This window comes from Acartia tonsa, chromosome 1 (genome assembly GCF_053477335.1).
Source record: "Acartia tonsa isolate MP-2025a chromosome 1, ASM5347733v1, whole genome shotgun sequence".
Lineage (NCBI taxonomy): Eukaryota > Metazoa > Arthropoda > Copepoda > Calanoida > Acartiidae > Acartia > Acartia tonsa.
This window is the reverse complement of record NC_137260.1, coordinates 30,782,923-30,804,084: the sequence shown is the minus strand read 5'-3', so window position 1 is coordinate 30,804,084 and position 21,162 is coordinate 30,782,923. Positions and strand designations below refer to the sequence as shown.

At 31.7% G+C, this 21,162-nt stretch overlaps 2 protein-coding genes across 2 annotated transcripts in view; both read left to right on the top strand.

Moving 5' to 3' along the window:
- Positions 1-991: 991 nt before the first annotated feature.
- On the top strand, positions 992-14,467 carry LOC145329316 (angiotensin-converting enzyme-like). The gene is made up of 14 exons (XM_080173378.1): positions 992-1,130; positions 2,044-2,101; positions 2,514-2,601; positions 3,055-3,144; positions 4,479-4,604; positions 7,891-7,964; positions 8,824-8,873; positions 9,701-9,887; positions 10,015-10,166; positions 11,131-11,320; positions 12,624-13,097; positions 13,279-13,377; positions 13,840-13,930; positions 14,139-14,467. The coding sequence occupies exons 1-14, from the start codon at positions 1,097-1,099 to the stop codon at positions 14,331-14,333; spliced, it is 1,908 nt and encodes a 635-aa protein (XP_080029504.1). The 5' UTR covers positions 992-1,096; the 3' UTR covers positions 14,334-14,467.
- A 2,709-nt stretch (positions 14,468-17,176) lies between these two features.
- Positions 17,177-21,162, top strand: part of LOC145329288 (transient receptor potential cation channel subfamily M member 6-like) — a 35,077-nt gene continuing 31,091 nt past the window's right edge. The window contains exons 1-5 of the mRNA XM_080173349.1: positions 17,177-17,601; positions 18,194-18,264; positions 18,677-18,764; positions 19,039-19,102; positions 19,526-19,619. Coding sequence (XP_080029475.1) covers positions 18,222-18,264; positions 18,677-18,764; positions 19,039-19,102; positions 19,526-19,619 — 289 coding nt within the window. The 5' untranslated portion in view covers positions 17,177-17,601; positions 18,194-18,221. The remainder of the gene's footprint in view (positions 17,602-18,193; positions 18,265-18,676; positions 18,765-19,038; positions 19,103-19,525; positions 19,620-21,162) is intronic.

Genomic DNA, 21,162 nt, shown 5'->3' with positions numbered 1-21,162 from the left:
TTAATATAAAGTTAGCTGTCTAGAAATTATATACTCGAAATATTTTAAGGTTTTTTGTCAGCTGGAGGAGTTCCTTTGTCAGATTTATGAAAAAAGGGGTTCACACTATACTTCTTCTCTTAAAATTCTATTGTACAATTACAATAATTTGGGAAAGCTAATTGATACTGCAAAATCATTGAAGAAAAATAATTAAAGACATGCCTTACTCTTTATTCCTGGTTTAATAATAAACAATCAAATTATTTTTTGCAATATTAATTTTTTATTAGTACCCTTTTTTAAAATTTGAATATGAGAAAAAGTGTAATACATACATATTTTTTTAACTTCATTTGTTTTTTTATTTAAATAAATTATCGATAATGTCTGTTGAGACATGAAATTTATTATAAAAACTTTTTCCTATTTTATGTCTTTTAAATGTATTTTTTTAGAGTTTTTTGATCATTTCTCTTCTAATAAGACTAATAGCTACTGTTTTAGTTTAATCTCTTACACAAATTATCAGTTAATATAAAACAATGTTTTAGATGTTTTTTGTAATTATTCGGCAGGAATAGTGGTTCTGTCTACTTTTTATGATTGCTTCATATTTGAACTCTTGTTATATCATTTTAGGTTGGCAGTTCGTTAATTATTTCTTTGTTAAAATCATGAAAGTATGAAGATTTTGATAAAAAGCTTAGAATTGAAATGTCGAGGTCAATTTTCATTGTAGAGAGGTCTAGTTTTTACTAAAAGGTCTGTTTTTGAGTCGGTAAAAACTTCAAAGATTTAAAAGTCCTTCCTAAGCACCCTCTCTCTACCTTAGTTTGATTTTCATGCTTTTCATAGTACATTTTTACCCGTGAAAATAATTGCGGTGATTAATATTGTCATTCTTGTTTTATCATCAAGTGGAATATTTATTTTCCAATTTTGAATTGTGATAAGAAATCAACGCAAATCTTAATCTAACCAATGAATTCGTGTTAAATAAATAATAAAGTTTAGTTTTCCTTTAGCTTTAAAGCATACCGATATTTTTACTTTTTGAAAACATATATTATATATTTGTTATTTCTAATTTTTATTTCAGTGAATCGGCATAAAAATGTTAACCACTCTCATTTTGGTGGGAGCTTTAGGCAAGTTTATATATGTATTTTAAGTAATATTTATCATATTGTTTTATAGATAGTTTGGCGCGGATAAATAGATTAAACTTTAGTTGCTTCTAATTCTAATTTCTTATTTTTTAAAATAATGCCTTAAAAATATCGAAAATGCCACAAATGAACTTTTAAAGAACAACTTGATTTGCTTTTTTAGAAGAGTACCGTAAGAATTGGGTTGCAGGGTTAGAGCCACCTGGAAGGGATATAAATATGATATTTATTATTCATATCTTATAAGACGACAATTATTAAAAGCGAAGCTTTTTAATAATTATTATAAGCGAAGCTTTTCTATAATTAGTGTCGGTCCGTCCGCCCGCCCTTCAGTCCGTAACGGTTAGCTCTTTTCGTTAATTTAGGCAGGTTAGAGTTGTCCTATCGATTTCAAACTTCGTGATTCCTGTAGTAGTTAGGTAGGATTTAGAAAGCGTAGCAACTCTATAATCGTTACCAGAATGTCCATACGTTCATTTTAAACCTGTCTATTTTTAACTTTTTTTAACAGCAAATTTTTATATAATTTAATTATTTGATTAATCTGATTTTTTGCATACTGATTCCTAGAACAACAAAGTACAATATTAAAAGCGGAGCACCATTATAATCAAGTCCTGAATATGTAACAGTTTTTCAACAAATTTACTTAAAATTTTGTTATGACTGTATACATTTATATTATTATTCAGATTATTCATTTCTGAAACTCTACATGTTTTTATGTTCGTTTGTCCTTTTGTTTCAGAGCTACGCTTTTATGGATGTTGTCATCCTTGGTTTCGTAAATTTAAAGCTATGGTAGTTTTGATGGTAATTTTGTTTGTTAACCAATAGATGTATTTGAATAATTATTTTTAAGTTATAAAATATAAGTTTGTGTGCATAGGGTTCAGCAATGCGGCTGTCAACTTAAAAACTGAGAAGGATATTTCTAACTACATCAGGTAACCATTTGATACATTAGTTCGGTACTGTCGCACAAAGTACTCCCTTTAAAAAAAATAAATTAAAGATAAGTGGTGGGGTGGGGTCATTTTTTAACCTCTGTGGGGGGGGGGGGGGGCTAACCGTGCGGGGCTTTACAGTACCCAATATTACCTTTATCAAACCTGACCTGACCTAATGAACAAAAAAACGAAATACTATCCCTCTCCGACTTTTTAAATTTATTTTAAAAACGATGTAGGGAAGGGGGTTTGAGTTATCAGTGCTCATAGGGTACTTTGTGTGAACGTGCAAAACTTTTGACGACACAACTAGATATATCAAGCTTTCAAGATATTTAAGCTAGAACTCTAAACTTGAAATAATGGCCTATTGTCCCATCCCAATATATCTGATATTTCCCTTTTTTAGCAATGCTGAGAAACGTCTGCAGGAAGTGGGAACAAAAAATACATTTGCAGAGTGGGCATATGAGAGTAACATTACTGACGAGACACAGGTATAGTAGTTTTTGTTACCAGGCAGAAAGGTAGGGGACGATGGACTAAAAATTACACCGTTACCCAAAGTTTTATAACCTCATTGTCTTATTCGTTAATTTAAAAACTTTGCGTGCTGTTTTAAATTTTGATTAGTTGGTAACTTTTCAACCAATTAATTTTTTCTACAGAACTAGATTGTCCTTTTTTATTATATTGATTGATATCATCTAAAAGTTAACTTCTTATATAAGCCCCTTACGGCTAGAGGTCAATTTGTGATGATTAGATTATGGGATTCAATTTTCTTAAAATGTCCAAAATATTCCGGTATTGGAATAGGAGAAAAGATATTGGTTCATTTCATAAGAAAACAACAAAAAGAAACCTGCCTTTTATCAACTTTACATGTAAAATGTAAAACAAATATGCAAAAAATTAGAAAGGTATTTTTTAATTTTTTTGTTTTTTAGGAGGCTGCCCTAAAAGTAAAGGAGGAATATGATTTGTTGTATCAGGAAATTGGATCTATTGCACAGAAGATTGATACTGCTGGACTAAAGGCATGCTATTGTTTTTTTAAAACAATTTTACTAGTAATTTTTAAGTATTGGACAATAAGATAATGGTACCTTCCATTTATCAATACCATTAATCCCATTAAGGATTAAATTAGTATAATTTACTTCAAAAGAAGGTGTATCAACTTTTTTTTTTATAGCTAGCCGGTTCTTTTAGTAAGTAGTAGATGTAAAATTTTTCATAGAATTCAGATATGCAATCGGTTTTTTTGTAGACCTCTTATTTTTTAAGTAATTTAAGTTTTTTAAAAAAATAATTAAGTCGGTTTTAAGGTACTAAAACGCAACAAAATAAAAGAAGAAAATGGCCAGTAAGAACAAAAATAGTAAGATCTTTAATTTGACACCTTACTTTTAAAATTCTGTTGAGTAATAATTGAAAAAATCTATTTTTTTAACCTCGGTTTAATAAAAACTTTAGACCTAAATATTTTCTCAAACAGACATAAAAAACATGGGTTCATATATACCTTTAGAATCAGAAAAATATTACGAATCCATTGTAAGCAAAATTGAAAAAAAGTAAAAAAATAAAAAAATTTAAAAATGGCCAATTGTATTTTTTGTTCTGGCAACACTATCGTCTTCCCTTTTTTTACCCCCTCTTTACCCCCTCTATACCCCCTTCCCATTTTTATACTCAATTCAAAAGTTAAGACGTTGCCTGTACAATATAATATGATATTTTCATATAATTCCTTTTATTGTAGTTTATATACTATATTGTAAACTTTTCTTTTCAATTTTGCTTACAATGGATTCGTAATATTTTTCTGATTCTAAAGGTATATATGAACCCATATTTTTTTACTTGTGAAATGATAAAATTGAGTTCAAAGTTTTTATTCTCGTGGGTTTAAAAAAATCGATTTTTTCAATAATTACCTGACAGAATTGAAAAAGTAAGGTGTCAAATTAAAGATCTTACTATTTTTGTTCATAATGGCCATTTTCTTTCTTTTTTTTGTTGCATTTTAGTACCTTAAAATCGACTTAATTTTTTTTTTTTTTAAACTTAAATTACTTAAAAAATAAGAGGTCTACAAAAAAAACCGATTGCATATCTGAATTCTATGAAAAATTTTACATCTACTACTTACTAAAAGGACCGGCTAGCTGTAAAAAAAAAAGTTGATACAACTTCTTTTAAATAAAAATCTTTAAAGTGGAACCAAACAGCTTAGTCTAGTGCCTTAGATCATTTTTTACAAACAGACACACACAGATATCCTACTTTTTTAAAACAAAGATTTTATACATTTATAGTCGGTCCAATGCGGATAGCTTTTAGCCATAATATAATATTTTTATTTTAGGATGAAGTTTTATTAAGAAAGATCAAGCTGTTGTCCCAGCTTGGAACTTCCGTCTTACCCCAGGATAAACTTCAGAAGTTCAACAAGCTGAAGTCAGACATGGGATCTACCTATAGCAAGGCTAAGGTAATGGCTAGTATCCAACAATCGAAATAAATCTGAAATAATATTTTAAGCAGATTAAAAGGTCTTCATTACTAAGAAGCGTTGTCCCCCAAAATTACGAAAACTTTACAAATGTTTTTATAATTAATTCAGTTGTTGGTTATAACTGTAGTATTTTTAAAAGGGCTTAAAATCTATCAAATTCAAAAAATGCATTTAAAAAAAGAATTGCGTCGCTTAAAAATAATGATAGAAAAAATGCCAAACATACAGTCAAGACTTTAGGTCTTTAAAATATAGATATCATTATGTTGTTTGTACTTTCATTTGAAATATTTTCCATAGTTTAAATTTTGCTATTTAAAATATTAAAATATATTTTATTTATCGTACAACCAATAAATAATTTTAGTTTATAGGTTAATAAATAAAAAATAATAATATTTTAAAAATATAACAATATTGAATGGCTACTCAGTCATTGGAAAATAAAAAAAAGCAAAATCTAAAAATTACTCGCATTTTCCACTGAGCTTCACTTTTTTCAACGTCTCTACTTAACAGAACAAAGATGGTATTTAAAATTCTAAAAACTAGCGCTCAGAGAGATTCTGACGGTATGAATTGTAAATTTTTCTACCATCACTTTTAAGCTGCCCGATTCTGTTTTAAACAAGGATGACAACATCCATAAGTAGCGAAGCACAAAAAATCGTGGATGGGAATACGTACAAGTAGATTTAAAGTGTATTTATTTTTATCAAGAATAGATTTATTGGAAAAAATAAATATGAAACCTTGTTTTATTTTGTATGATGATAACGACCGTTAAAGTATATTACATACTAGATGCGCATAACAAAGGAAAAAATATTTTTTTACTGTCATCGCAAAAATGTTTAAAAATCGGACTAAAACTGCCAAAGATATGGGGAAATATATAAAACATATAAAAATAGCCAAAAACCTGATAAAAGGCAGTCTGACCGCCATTGTTTCTTTTCTTAAAGCACCAGGAAATTTAATTTAATATCTACAGGCTGGGGCAAATAAGACCGGACAAATTCCAACTTGTAAACAAATGAACATAAAATCGGCAATTTTAAAGATTTTTTTGAATTTTAAAAATTGGCAAGCAAAATAGGTATATGACTATTAGATTATTCAATAAAATCGCCGCCAGCCTTAATCACCGCCTCTACCCGCCTCCTCAACCGCCGGCAGGTCCTGGTCAAAATGTACCTGTCCAAGCTGGCGTAGTTCTCCTTGATAGTGGCAATGAGGGAGGTCTTTTTGGTATGGGCATGTCTATTATGCATGCTTCAAAGTAGCCCCAGGCCTAAAAGTCCATTGAATTAAAATCGGGCTGCAGGGAGGCCACATTTCCTTAGGAACGTGAGTAATCACAGTATCCAAATTCGCCCAACTTTCAAGCTACCCTTATACACGGAGGCTATTATTTGGACCACAGCTGAGCTAGAACGACGTTCTTTACCTTTTTAGAATTGGCATAAAGTTTCAGCTAGGGTTGTCAGCGCAACCTATAGTCTAAAACGAGTTTTAAAGTTCAATATGGGTCCCTGAAGTCAAGAACCGAGAAATTTTTACGAATTTTCATGGTTTTTGACGTTTTTTACATCTCAAAATGTGCCCCGTTCCACTTTGCTGGAGTACTACGGCCAAGCCATTTGAGATAGAGAGCTCTAGTCTTTTCTAGTGTCTTACGTATGTATCTAACAGTATCCCCAGCAAGTTGCATAACTCTACCTCACCTACAGATGGGCTGAGGTCAGATGTAGTGGGCCCTAGTCGAGAATCCAGATTAAACGACCGGCGCATTTGGAATCTGCCTTGTTGAACATATGCGCAGCCAGCTCGTTGTACACGTCCATCTTTGTCCAAAGATTTTTTGTGCTAAAACGTCATTACCTAAGCTTTTTATAGTGGGGTCAAACGTCCTGATTGGTCAAGTAGTTTTGACGCTATGGCCGTTTAAAGTTTGTCCGGTCTTATTTGCCCCACCCTGTATGTATAACTGAAAAAATTTTGAAAATCGGACCATAAACACCAAAGATATGGGAAAAAACTGTGAAAAATATAAAAATAGCCGAAAACCTGAAAAAAATCAGTCTGCCTGTCATTGTTTTTTTCTTTAAACGACGAAAATTTAATTTTGTTATCTTTAACTGAATTTTTTTCTTGAAAAACAGACCATAAACACCAAAGATATAGGGAAAAATGGGGAAAATATGAAAATAACCTAAAACCCAGGGAGTAAGGGAGGGGACAATGGGCAATTAATTCAATTTAAAAGTTTTCGCTGAAAAGCAATGAAAACCAGATCTATCAAGAAAATTTGACCAAAATTGTAAAGGGATCATGGTAATATAATTTAGAACAAAATTAGTTCTAAGAAAAATCATTTACTTGAAAATTTAATTACCAATACATCACAATGTAGTAAACATTCTGTAATTAATCACTAGAAAAATCTTGTTTAGAACTTCGTCAACCCTTCTCATATATTTTAAACTGTCACCTAAATTCAAGGGGTTCTTAGGTTCTTTAATACATGAAATGACATTTTCTTGGGGAAAAATATTTGTTAAAACCAGTCATCAATAACAAATTTTTCTGTCTGCTATATTTAAAACTAACTCAGCTAGTTAGCGGGGTATTGATGCGCTAGTACCCAAAGTCTGTCAGAGCCTGCTGAATTCTTGCACATTCCCTGTAAGCCAGTACCCTAAGTCTGAGACTCTTAAAAATTGAATATTCAATCCATTGTCTCCTCTCTTACTCCCTGTCTAAAACCTACAAAAAGGCAGTCTGACTGTCATTGCTGTTTTCTTTAAACGACGGGAAATTTAATTTTGATATCTTTAACTAAAAAAATTTTGAAAATCGGACCATAAACACCAAAGATATGGGGAAAAATGTGGAAAATATAAAAATAGCCAAAAACCTGCTAAAAAGCGATCCTACCGTCTCTAATGTTTTATAATTAATTATGCTCCTTAATGATGGGAATGTTGTCAAAAAAATGTAGATTTCTATCTTTTATAGGAGCTGAGTAAATCCCATTTCCCCCATTACGTTACGGACTGACTCACTGACTGACGGGCATACAAAGTGAATTATAGAGTAGCTTCGCTACTAAAAAGTATGCATCTTTTTGCACCAAGCTGTGCAATCAAAAGGTTTAATAAAGTTTTAGTCAAGAGAAAGATTGACTAACAGACCTTTAACATATATATAAAGCATGTTTACCTGAAAAAAAACTATAAGTGTTTAACAATTTATTTAGGTAAAGGAGTTTAGCTCCAGAGAAAAGGACTACAGTCTGGAGCCTGAGCTTACCCATGAGATGGCACATAATAGGTAAGAATGCAAAATTTATGCTCGCTTAAAATAAAAAAGTTCGTTTCAAACGGTATGATCAAAAAACGTAATAAAATCTTTCATTCTCTTTCCTTAATTTATTTCTCTTTTCTTTTTGTATTTTATGTATTGTTATCCTTTTTTTCCTTCTAATATAATCTTTCTAGCCTCTATCTCTCTTAAATATCCTCATCACGCCAGGCTACAATTGAATCAAGATAAAAGTAAGTGCCGAGCTCTGGGACCTATGTATGGTGAAATTAGACATAAAACCATAATGATTCCAGGTAAAACCAAAATATTTCAGCGGGATCTTTTTTAGAAAATTAGATTTGAAAATTTCAAGTTCAATTTTCACCTACTCGGGGTTGCCGCATGACAAGAAAAGCAAAGATTATTTATTTAAGATTTTGAACAAGTTTGCTTTTATAAAGTTCTTCCTAAAACCACTCCTGAAGGGAGTTAATTAATGGCCATTTTTATCAGTTGCTTTGCTAAGGTCACGAAAATTCAGCCTTAAATAAATCAAATATAGAGAGGTTTTATGAAAGACTTCATAAAAGCAAAGTGGTTCAAAATTTTTATTAAATAATCTTTGCTTTTCATGTCATGATTATACGGCAACTCCTAGGGGGTGAAAATTGAACCTGAAATTTTCAAATCTAATTTTCTCAAAAAGATCCCGCTGAAATATTTTGGTTTTACCTGGAATCATCTTGGTTTTATGTCTAATTTCACCATACATAGGCCCCAGAGCTCGGCACTTACTTTTGTCTTGATTCAATTGTAGCCTGGCGTGTCATTCATTCTCATCGTATCGTATTTAAGATTTTATTAATAAATATTTTTTTAATAACAGGGACCCTGAGATGCTTGAGTATTATTGGACTGAATGGCGTAATCAATCAGGCAAAATTATTTTATGTATTGTAGAGTTGCTACACTCATTAATAAATTATATGAATATATGCACTTAGTTACAAATTGTTATTTTTTTTGCCAAATATATTCTTTTTTTATAAATTTAAGACTAAAAGGGGTAAATGTCATTAAACCAAAAGCATGCAAAGATAAAACTTCTAGACAAGGGTTTTGCAATCAAGTGGTTGATTTATTATGGGTGGTGTGTTACTTACTTTATTTTCATACTATCGGCTACGCCCCTAGAGGCCTCTAGTGGCACTTGAGGAGGAGAGAGTCGAATTTAATAATTCAATTTCTTATTTTAGATTTTAAAAGAAAAAGTAAAAAGAAAATTTTGGGGGGGGGGCGAAAAAAAAATTTTTGGGAGAGGGGTCCCCCCCCTCATTTTTAATTTTAGTTAAAAAAAAAATTTTGGGGGGGGTAATTTTTCATTTTTTTTTGGGGGGGGGGGGTTATGGGTGACCAACCCCCCAAGAAAATAGTTATAAACCTTCCCGGGACCTATGAGAATCTACCCTGTTAAGAAGAACCCGATCGGTTCAGCGGTTAGCGAGATCCTTCGGTACAAACATACAAACACACAAACATCCTGTTACTTTATTATAAGGATAAACTATTTCTTGAAAAAAAATTGACCATTCTAAGTGCAATATTTTTCAATGCTTTCATTCAAAGAGCCTATCAAGCACTGAAGCTCCTCTCCCTTGTTAAAAAAATCGAAAATATGGGGGGATAGTTTTTTTTAAATACCAACCCGGTATGGCTACCCAGTATCCAATATAACCTAAACTGTTACAACCTAACATTTACAGGTATGAAGATTCGTAAGATGTACATGGACCACGTTGACATCTACAACGACGCCGCCAAGCTGAACGGATACAAGGACGCCAGCCAGATGAAAATTGTTGATTACGAGTCCAAGACTTTCAAGGATGAGATGGAGAACACATGGCAGGGACTCAAACCTTTGTACCAACAGCTCCACGCTTATGTCAGGTACAGTAAAAAAATGATTTTAAAACTTTGTCTTTGTATTTCTTTAAATCTCACAAACAGCATTTTTTTAAAGTCTTAAGTTTTCCATATCCCTGTATGATATAAAATTTATATTAGTAACTATTAGGGCAAAATTGAACAATTTCTACGGTAACGAAGTGGTATCAGTATCTGGACCTCTACCCGCCCATCTGCTGGGAAATATGTGGGCTCAATCCTGGGGTAACCTGGCAGACCTACTTATACCTTACCCAACCAAACCCTCAATCAATGTAACCGGTAAGTAAGCTTGACTAAAGTCTATTTTAGAATAATGTAAAAAAGGCAGAAAAGAAAAATGTCGATGTTTCAAATAAAGCTAACGTTGGCTTAAACTGTTTTTAACCTATTTTTGAATAGGGGGTCAAAAATATACTAGGACACCTATAGAATCAGACTGCAGAGCCCAAATTTGAATTAAGTCCCCAATAACCTTTTTTGAGGGGATTTAAAAATTTATTTTTAATGTTGCTCTGGTCATTTTGACTAGAGCAAAAGGTCTTTTTTACTCAGGGTAATATTGTGGCTTTTAGAACAATTTATATAATTCACTTTATATTGATACAATAAAAAAACATTACTCTGTTCAATGGAAATATTTTTTTTAAACAATTAATTTCATTGAAAAATCTAACATATACAATAATTATACTTAATATTATTCTTTGTACTGAAATCTGCCCCGTTATCATAATTATCTATTGATATAATAGCGACCCCCTCACATCTATGGGCTATGAATTCGAAGGGGTAAAGAGGAAGTAGAAAAATAGCCTAAAACCATCCCAAGACATAACCTAAATATAACATAGAGTAAAAAATTCCCAGGACCTATGCAAATCTTCTCTTTAATAGAGAATTCTATCTGTTCAGTAATTTTGATATCTGAAGCTTCAAACAAAAAAACACGTACTACTTTATAATAGGACTAGCAGGAAAATTTTTTTAGAAAATATATGTATAGACTCCGAATTTTTACGTGCAATTCGAAAAATAAATTGGGGGGTATTTTTTTCATGGGGGCGTCGCTTTATGATGCGAGGTGGTTTACTCGACACATTGATTGTTTTTTTGTTTACAAAATAATTTGGAGTGGGGGATTTTTTCTTTTTCATATAAGAGGGTGGATCTATGCTTTACAAGGTACTTAATGGGAATCACCCATTTATTTCAAATAACCTTCTGAAAATCTTTGTTTTGCCAGGTGACATGCAGTCCCAGGGCTGGACCCAGAAGAAAATGTTCGAGAAGGCCGAGGATTTCTTTGTGTCCATTGGTCTGGATCCCATGCCTGCGGAATTCTGGGAGGGCAGTATACTGGAGAAACCTTCAGATGGCAGAGAATTGACCTGCCATGCTTCGGCTTGGGATTTCTATAATGGAAAAGATTTCAGGTAAATAGATAAATTTGTTCGGTTTTATACACAGATTGAGTGATAGTTAGAATACAGTCATAATGATATGTTGGTAGATTGAAAGTTATATAGATTTTTAGTAGCGAAGCTACTCTATAATTCACTTTGTCCGTCAGTCCGTCAGTCAGTCAGTCCGTAACGCTATGGGGGAAATGGGATTTACTCAGCTCCTATAAAAGATAGAATGCTGAAATTTTTTGACAACATTCCCATTATTAAAGAGCACAATTAAGTATAAAACATCAATGACGATAGGACCGCTTTTAAGCAGGTTTTAGGCTATTTTTGTATTTTTCACATTTTTCTCCATATCTTCAGTGTTTATGGTCAGATTTTCAAAATTTTTTCAGTTATAGATATCAAAATTAAATTTCCTGTCGTTTAAAGAAAACAACTATGAGAGTCAGACTGCCTTTAAGCAGGTTTTAGGCTATTTTTGTATTTTTCACATTTTTCTCCATATCTTTGGTGTTTATGGTCCGATTTCCAAAATTTTTTCAGTTATACATATCAATATTAAATTTTCTGTCCTTTAAAGAAAACAACTATAACGGTCAGACTGGCTTTCAGCAGGTTTTAGGCTATTTTTGTTTTTTCTCCATATCTTTTGTATTTATGGTCCGATTTCCAAAATTTTTTCAGTTATACATATCAAACTCAAATTTCCCTGTTGTTTAGAGAAAACAACCATGATGGTCAGACTGCTTTTTTGCAGGTTTTTGGCTATTTTTAAATTTTCCCCTTATTTTTCCATATCTCTGATGCATTTTGGGATATCAGTATCAAAATAATTTTTCCCATTGTTATGAGCATCTTTTACTTTGACCGACATTGTTATACAAAATAAAACAATGTTTTGTGTTTATTTTCTCCAATAAATCTATTCCTGATTTTAATAAATAAACTTTAAATCTACTTTTACGTATTTCCATCCATGATTTTTTGTGCTTCACTACTTATGGATGTTGTCATCCTTGTTTTATATTTATTTACCAACTCACAAGTATTTAAAATATGAAGTTTATTTTTCATTACAAATTGTTTTATGTACATACCTGAGCCTGAGATGCATAATGTACTATATTAATAAATGTATAGATTTATAGATTTATGTATTCCCATCTAGAAAAATAGATTAACAGATAGAAAGATTTATTGACATTAGATATTGATTGATAGATAATTAATTAACTGATTGAGAACACATAATGATTTATTGATAAAATCATTGATTGAAACAAACGAATGGTCATTTTCTTAAATTTTATAATTTCTATTCTAGAATCAAGCAGTGCACCGTGGTGAACCAGGAGGACTTTGAGACCGTGAACCACGAGATGGGTCACATCCAATACTTCCTGCAGTACAAGCACCAGTCTTTCCTATTCAGAAATGGCGCCAACCCTGGCTTCCACGAAGCCGTCGCCGATATTCTTGCTCTCGCTGTCAACACCGCTGATTCATATCAACGTCTGGGACTGCTGGACAGTGATATTGACTTTGAGGATGAGGAGATTAACATCAACATCCTGATGTCCAAAGCCTTGGATAAAATTGTGTTCCTACCTTTCGGCTACATGATTGACAAATTCCGCTGGGATGTATTCTCCGGGGTCACAAGCCAGGAGAACATGAACTGCCACTGGTGGAAGCTGCGCCACGAGATCCAGGGTCTGAAGCCACCAAGCAAGCGTAGCTACATGGATTTCGACGCTGGTGCAAAGTATCATGTGGCCAACGATGTTGGATATGTCAGGTTAAGAAACAACAGATGTTTGACATGTTTGATTTAGATATTCCATATCCTTCCATATTCTTATCTCCATCCCGAATTTTGTTAAACGCTTTTTACATATATATCATACCGATTTTGACTTCCGTTCCTTCCTAAAATTATCCAGGTTCTCTTTCAAATAAATATATTATTCCATTATTAGATATTTCACAGCCTTCATCTATCAGTTCCAGTTTTACCGCGAGATGTGTCTGGCAGCTGGCAAATACGACCCACAGGATCCCAAGAAGCCTCTGCACAGGTCAATAAAAGGGGAGGGGAGCATTACTATATCTATCTCGTAATACAAGTACATAGAACATTTAGAAAGCTTAAAACGTCATTTATCTATAATACAAAGTAGAATGATGTATGTCTGTCTGTCCGTCCGTCCGTCCGTCTGTCCCTTCAGATCTCGGTAACCACTGAACCGATCGCATTCCACTCTTTAGGGAATGTACCTACTGGTCCTGTAGCGGTTTTATGCTATTTTCTTGGAGGGTGGGACACCCCCAACCCTCCTAAAAATGAGATAATCCCCCCCCCCGATTTTTTTCTATTTAAAATTAGTGGTGGAGTGGGGGCATCTTCAAAGGTACTTAATTTTTTTAAAATTAATTACCTCTTGGGGCACAGCCCCTAGAGGTTAGGGGCGAAGCCGCTAGTATTCTAAAAAGCAACAGGTATTTGGAAGGAATCAATATTTTTAATATTTGTCTTATAGGTGTGATTTCTATGGTTCCACGGAGGCGGGAGATAAGTTGAGGGAAATGCTCAAGATTGGATCTTCCAAGCCTTGGAAGGAGGCAATGCAGGTAATACTTGCGACATTTTCAGAACCCCTCAGGTATAGAATGCAATGGGGATAGAGCCGCGCAGGGTTATTGTCCCCCTCAGGAAATAAAAGTATTTTTTTGGTAATTTAAAAAAAAGTGAAGCGGGGTAAGTTTTTAGTGGTCAATTTTCAAGTATTAGTTAAAATAATTGAAGGAATTATTGAACAAAATTTGCTTTTGTTTTCAGGTAATGACCGGCCAGCCAGACATGAGCACCAACGCCATCCGCGAGTACTTCAAGCCCCTTGAGGACTGGTTGGTCAAGGAAAACGAGAAGGCGGGCGTCAAGGTCGGCTGGGGAGAGTTGGATATTGATAGTGTCTGCGAACAGAGCAGGGGAGCACAGTTCAGAGCGGGACTACAAGAGTTAATTGGAAACTAAGTTCATAAAAATCAAGATTACTAATTATTTTAAATAAAAAAAAACAATATTTTAATGATATATTGAATCTCAATAAAACTCAACTTTTATTAATTGTAATGTATTCTTTAAATAAAACTGTACAAATATTTTTTTATTACTGTCTGTTATTATCGTATCTGTTTCTTCTGATCTCGTTAAACCCAGGACTGATAAAAAAAAAATTTCAAGAAATAACAAGGATGACAACATCCATAAGTAACGAAGCACAAAAATGGAATTAGCAATGGACATATTACTCAAAATACATTTATGCTGACTTTAAAAGTTACTTTATGGGCCTTTTCAAAATGGTATAACACTTTGCAATAGCCATGAAAATAAGGTCTCCATTGAATTAAAATAGATGATCAAAAAAATAGTTGTTTTCTATGGAGAAAATGCGCTTTATTATTCCTTATTTTTTAAGTGAAGAGCTAATTCTTTTGTTTTCATTCTAAAAACTTAATTATAATACAATTGTTTAAAAGTATATTTTGCACAATTTCACTCTCTGGAACACCATGCGACACAATACAAAACAATACATAGATTAGTTGCGCGTATGTAATAGAAATCCTAACAAAATTTATCTTTAATAACAGTCAAGAAAATCACATTTCCCCTTTAGCATTTCGGACTGATTACTGACGAATAGACAAACAAAGTGAATCACAGAGTAGCCTAGCTATTAAACACCTTAAAAAGTTAATCTATCCTCTTATTTAAAGTAGTAAGCTTTTCTTGTCTGTTGCGAAGGATCTCACTAACCGCTGAACCGATATAGTTCACCTTTTCAGTGATGTTTCTTATAGGTCCTAGGGAGGGTTTTTAACTATTTTAGTGGATGGTATCTCCACCCTCATAATCAATATAATCCATCACATCTCTGGGAGTAAGACTCTGCAAGCTGCGATTTTTTGTTCTTCGCTACTTATGGATGTTGTCATCCTTGTCTTATCTTCTTTTTGTTGGCGACAGAATAAATTTATTATATTGTACTTTTATGAGATTGTACACTAAAATCATTTGAATACTTTTTGCACAATTTTGTATTTTTAAAATTTTACAGGACGGAAAGGACAATAAAACTTTAATCAATACATGTTATTATGATATGATAAATCATATAAATAATAAATGCATGACCATCTTGTTTTTCTCCTTCTATATATTTTATTCCTTTTATAGATGGCACAAACTTTACATGATTCAATCCGTTAAAGGATTGGTCCTTTCATGTAGAATATGTATATACATTAAAATTGGTTGCCAAAGGATACAATAAAATACATATTTTTATATTTTGACTAATAAGTATGTATTGTAAATGTATTAGAAAGTCTATATTTTTTAAGAAGGGAAGGACAAATGAAGGTATATTTTAATGGTCTACAAAAGGGGTGATTTTGTATATCATAAATACGGGTACAACAATTTATTTACATTGTCCTACCCCTTTAGATCACTGACAGTTTTTAATGTTTAACAATATGAAATTTTCACATTATGATTATTGTCAATAATGCGAAAAGGTTGGCAAGGTAACACTAACAAATTGATTTATTCATGACCTGAGTGTGTGTTTATTTATATATTGGAGTGTGTGTGTGTTTATATGTGTGAGTGTGTGTGCATACGAGTGTCAAGGAAAAAAATGATAATTATTAGTAGCGAAGCTACTCTATAATTCGAAATGTCCGTCCGTCTGTCCGTCTGAGACAAAGTGGGGGAACGTGATTTTCTCGGTTCCTATAAAAGATATGCATATGCACATCTAATCTATACATTGTGTTGTCCATCCGTCTGTTATTTGGGGTGCTAGATCGATTACTACATTTTCGTGTTTTTCTGATTTTCTCAACTCTTTACGATTTTTATATTAATAGGGGTGCTAGATCGATTCCTAGATTTTTAGGTTTTCTATTCTTTTCTCAATTCCTATTCAGGATTTGCGGCTGGAATTATCAGGGATTGAATATGCCCATATTCTACATATTTCCATCAAGTTTCATAAAGATTTGTTTATAAATTGTGGTGCTAGATCGATTCCTAGATTTTTCATTTTTCGTGCTTGAAAGGTTGCGTGATTTTGAAGTTTTTGTCATTTCCCTATTTCATCAAATATATAGGATGACACTGGTATATTGTAAATATATTCATAATATACATTCATAATTTCTGAGCTTCGCTACTTATGGATGCTGTCATCCTTGTTATTGGACAACATATAGGTTTCATATACTGGACATCAGTCACGAAAAAAAAGAAAAGTTTATTGACATGAAAAGTGATTAGCTTACCAAGGACATACAAACTTTTTATTAGGGGGGGGGGGGATGTACCAAATTTCAATATAGATTAACCCCTCTAAAAACTTTTGTCATACATCGTTGGTGTTTTTGTCAGATTTAAAAAAATCTGTATAATGATATTGAAAAAATTATGGTTCTCGTAATTCTAAGGGATTTGTGTGTCTATAAATGAAAGGCAACAAGCTTTTTTTATTTTACTAAGCTTGTTTTGTCTGATTTTAAATAAGGTTTTGGATAGTTATCTATATTAGAACTTAAGATCTTGTTTTTCTAAGAGTTGTTTAACTGTAGAAAAAAGATCTGGTAACTATATTGCAGTATAAATTTTTTTTCTGATATTAATTCAGACGTTTTAATTGATTTGTTAGCATCGCATCTACTATGTATGTTACTTTTTTCTACAAATTTTAAATTTTTTGCTTCGCTAATTATAAGATGTTGTCACCTTTGTTGTATATCCTTTTATGAGTAAACATATTTATATTAATATTGATGTGTAGTTGTTTAGTAAAGAACTCATTTTGGTGACGTTCATTGCTTTCATTTATATATTGTCATTTTGATTTGATATTTTTTAATTTATTGGAAAAATATTCTAGTTTCAATGAAAGTGAAGAATAAGAAATGTTTGGTATGTGCTATTTTAATGAACCTGTACCCTTAATCTAAATTACAATATTTGAAGAAAAAAAATCGGTCCAGTGGTGAGCAAGACATAAATCCTGTGACATTTATATATGGAATTTACAAATGAATATAAAATTATGCAGAAGTAATGATTCAATATGAATACTTATCTTTAAAAATGTTTAAATCCCAGAAAGCTTCTGTTAACCACATAAATTAACATATCTTATGCGTCCCGACTATATGTGATTCAACTTATGATTTTTGTAGAAATTATTACCTCATAATGTTTCACAGTGCGTATGAAGGTGCTTTGACTTTAGTGTCAGAACCTAAATTGGGACATAGTGCATTTCATTACCTTAAGTTAGGTAACTTCATTTCACTTTTCAATAAAATCTAAAATTCAGCCGTTTTTGAGAAAATTAGATTTGAAATTTCAAGTTCAATTTTTACCCACTAGAAGTTATCGCATAACCAGGACAAGAAAAGCAAATATTATCTATTTTAAAATTTTTAACAAGTTTGCTTTTATAAAGTTCTTCATAAAACCACTCCTGAAGGGAGTTGATTCATGGCCATTTTTATCAGTTGCTTTGCTAAGGTCAGCCTTAAAAAAATCATATATAGAGAGGTTTTAGGACAGACTTTATAAAAGTAAAGTTGTTAAAAATTTTAAATAAATAATCTTTACTTTTCTTGTCATTATTATGCGGAAACTCCTAGTGGAGGAAAATTAAAAATTAAATTTTTCAAATCTAATTTTCTCAAAAACGCATGCATTTTAGATTTTATTGAAAAGTGAAATGAAGTTACCTAACCTAAGGTAATAAAATGCAATATGTCCCAATTTAGGTTCTGACACTAAAGTCAAAGCACCTTCATACGCACTGTTGTTAGAATTTGGATATTTGAAATAAGCGTGAAAATGAATGATTTAGATAAAGTTGTCCCAGTAGCAAAGGGGTCAGGTAACACATTTTTTCCATTGAATTATATTCCTAAATCCATTTTTAGGTCACTCCAATACTTAAAAAAGAAAAAAAGATAGAAGCAGCTAGGTATCATGTCCCTCAAAGCGCTGATAGAATATGCAATTTCTAAGACCAATGTGGAAATTTCACATGATTTTTATAATTAAAATACACCTCTAGATGATTTAGAATTTATCTTAAGTCTACAAACTGCTGGCTACCACACATACAATTGTACAGCTATTTTTGAATGTGAGTCAAAAAATTTTTGAATCAGAACTATGGCTTCATGGTGCTTCCTGTAAAAGCCCTGAAAAGTAGAAGTTAATGTTAAATAAAATTGAAGTAAAAAACGTTGTTTTCTATATAAAATATTTATTTAGATATATTCTAAAATTTAATATTACAGGTTCTGCTATTGGCAGGATAAGGCCATCCTCTCGAAACAAAGAGCCAAAACTGAAATCCAGCAGGAGGATGCAGCCAGATACGACCAGGTTCAATATTTACCTATAATTAAAGTCAAGGAGTCATATATTGACCAATGATAGATTTGACATATACCCTGACATTGTATGCTGAGCACTGACGCCCCCCCCCCTCTCTTATTACTTTGGAGGAATGCATTGAAAAACTATCATCCTGTGTAATTAAACTATTTTTTATTTTACTATTTTATGCTGTATATCCTTTATGTTATTGCGGATAAGCTTAAAGCAAAAAAAATTGTCCCCAGAAAAATAAGGAATAGTCCATCTTCTATTTTTTTAGTATAAATTCTGGTATAAGTTCTATAGGAGAATCAGTCTATGCTTCTACTATATTTTCTATGGAGGTAAAACTTAATAATTTATAAATCTTAAATCCAGTGTTTTATGTCAATCAGGCGCGTGCCGAAAGGGGTGTATTCAACCCATTGGCTAAATAAGGGAGGTTAATACAACCTTATAAGTGTCCACCTCCTAATGCATCTCCCTAAAAAAGCTAAGACAGGTTACAAAATATTCTTGCACCCTCTAGCAAAACCCTGTGCACGCTTCTGGTGACAATTTTAGTCTTTTAAATGAAAAACATTTATTCAAGGATAGCTAGTGATGATATATAATTTCAGTGAGTTGTAACAAAAACAAACAAACTCACTCTTTCCATAAAATAGGCTGATTATTTTACCATTGCATAAATAATTTTTTATTTATAACAATTTAAACAGGAGGAAGTGTAGGACATTGCACGAAATCATCCTTGTTATAATTTATAGAGGGAGGGTAGCCACACTGAGCATGTTGATGATCAAACTTGGGTTCTTCAAAGAAAAAAGATTGGTCTCAGCAGAAAAACAAAGAAAACAAATGGCAAGTTATACTTGGATAGAGGATGTAAAAAAAAACAATCGCTTACAATTTTCCTAATAAACCCTACTATTTTGGTTCAAAAGTAATGAGAAAAAAATAATCTGTCTTGACTTCTGCAAGTATTTGGACTTTATTTTCACACAGTTTCTTAATCTATTCAATGGTTTCTTACATCAATAGTGCGGTAAATCTAAAAAGAATAGACCATTGGACTAATCCAGATATCCTTTACAATTAGTATATTAATATGATTTAAAAGAAGGTGTCTTAACTTTTTTTTTATAGCTAGCCGGTAATTTTGGTAAGAAGTAGATGTAAAATTTTTTTTTAAATTAAGTCGGTTTTAAGGTACTTAAACGCAACAAAAAAAGGAAGAAAATTGCCATTATGAACAAAAATAGTAAGATCTTTTATTTGACACCTTACTTTTTGAATTCTGTCAGGTAATCATTGAAAAAATTGATTTATTTAAACCCACGAGAATAAAAACTTTAAACTTTATTTTATCATTACACCGGCATAAAAAATATGGGTTCATATATTCCTTTAGAATCAGAAAAATATTACGAATCCATTGTAAGCAAAATTGAAAAAAAGTAAAAAAATATAAAAATGGCCTGACATATTATATTGTACAGGCAACACTTTCTTCGCCCCCTCTTTACCCTCTTCTCATTTTTATTCTAAAAACAAGAAATAAGATGGTTGCCTGTATAATATAATATAATATTTTCATATAATTTCTTTTATTGTAGTTTATTTACTATTTTGTAAACTTTTTATTTCAATTTTGCTTAGAATGGATTTGTAATATTTTTCTCATTCTAAAAGTAAATATAAACACCCATTTCTTATGCCTGTGTAATGATATAATTAAGTTCAAAGTTTTTATTCTTGTGGGTTGAAAAAATAGATTTTTTCAATAATTACTCAGCAGAATTAAAAAGTAAGGTGTCAAATTAAAGATATTACTATTTTTGTTCATAATGGCAAATTTCTTCTCTTTTTTTGTTGCATTTTAGTACCTTAAAACCGTCTTAATTTAAAAAAAAAACTTAAAATAAGAGGTCTACAAAAAAAAACGATTGCATATCTGAATTCTATAGAAAATTTTACATCTACTTCTTACTAAAAACACCGACCAGCTATAAAAATAAAAGTTAAGACACCTTCTTTAAAATGTTTAAAATTGATAAAACAAAACTTTTAAAATGATTTTTAATTGAATATTTTTTAGTGACAGAAAAGTCAAACTTGAATTGCTTTTGAAAAAGAAATTGCTTGAATTTAAATTATTAAAGTACGAAATAAAAATAAATTGGTTTACATTAATAAGTAAACTTACAAATACATGGTCTTTCTCAAGCTTCTTTTGTTCAACATTTCTTGGCTGTCAACATCAATAACTTCATCACTCATATCTTCTTCATAATTACTTTCATCATAATCTTTATTAGCATCTTGAGCAGATCATCAGCAATCAACTCTTGTTTAATCCTCTAGTTCTCCTTTGTCAATTGGTGTTCCTTGTCAGAAATATCCA

Excerpts from the sequence above, each read along its gene's own strand:
- LOC145329316 (XM_080173378.1), top strand. The coding sequence starts at position 1,097 with ATGTTAACCACTCTCATTTTGGTGGGAGCTTTAG. Across the intron at positions 9,888-10,014 it reads CAGCTCCACGCTTATGTCAG|GGCAAAATTGAACAATTTCT; the intron begins GTACAGTAAAAA and ends AGTAACTATTAG. Across the intron at positions 13,098-13,278 it reads AACGATGTTGGATATGTCAG|ATATTTCACAGCCTTCATCT; the intron begins GTTAAGAAACAA and ends TTCCATTATTAG.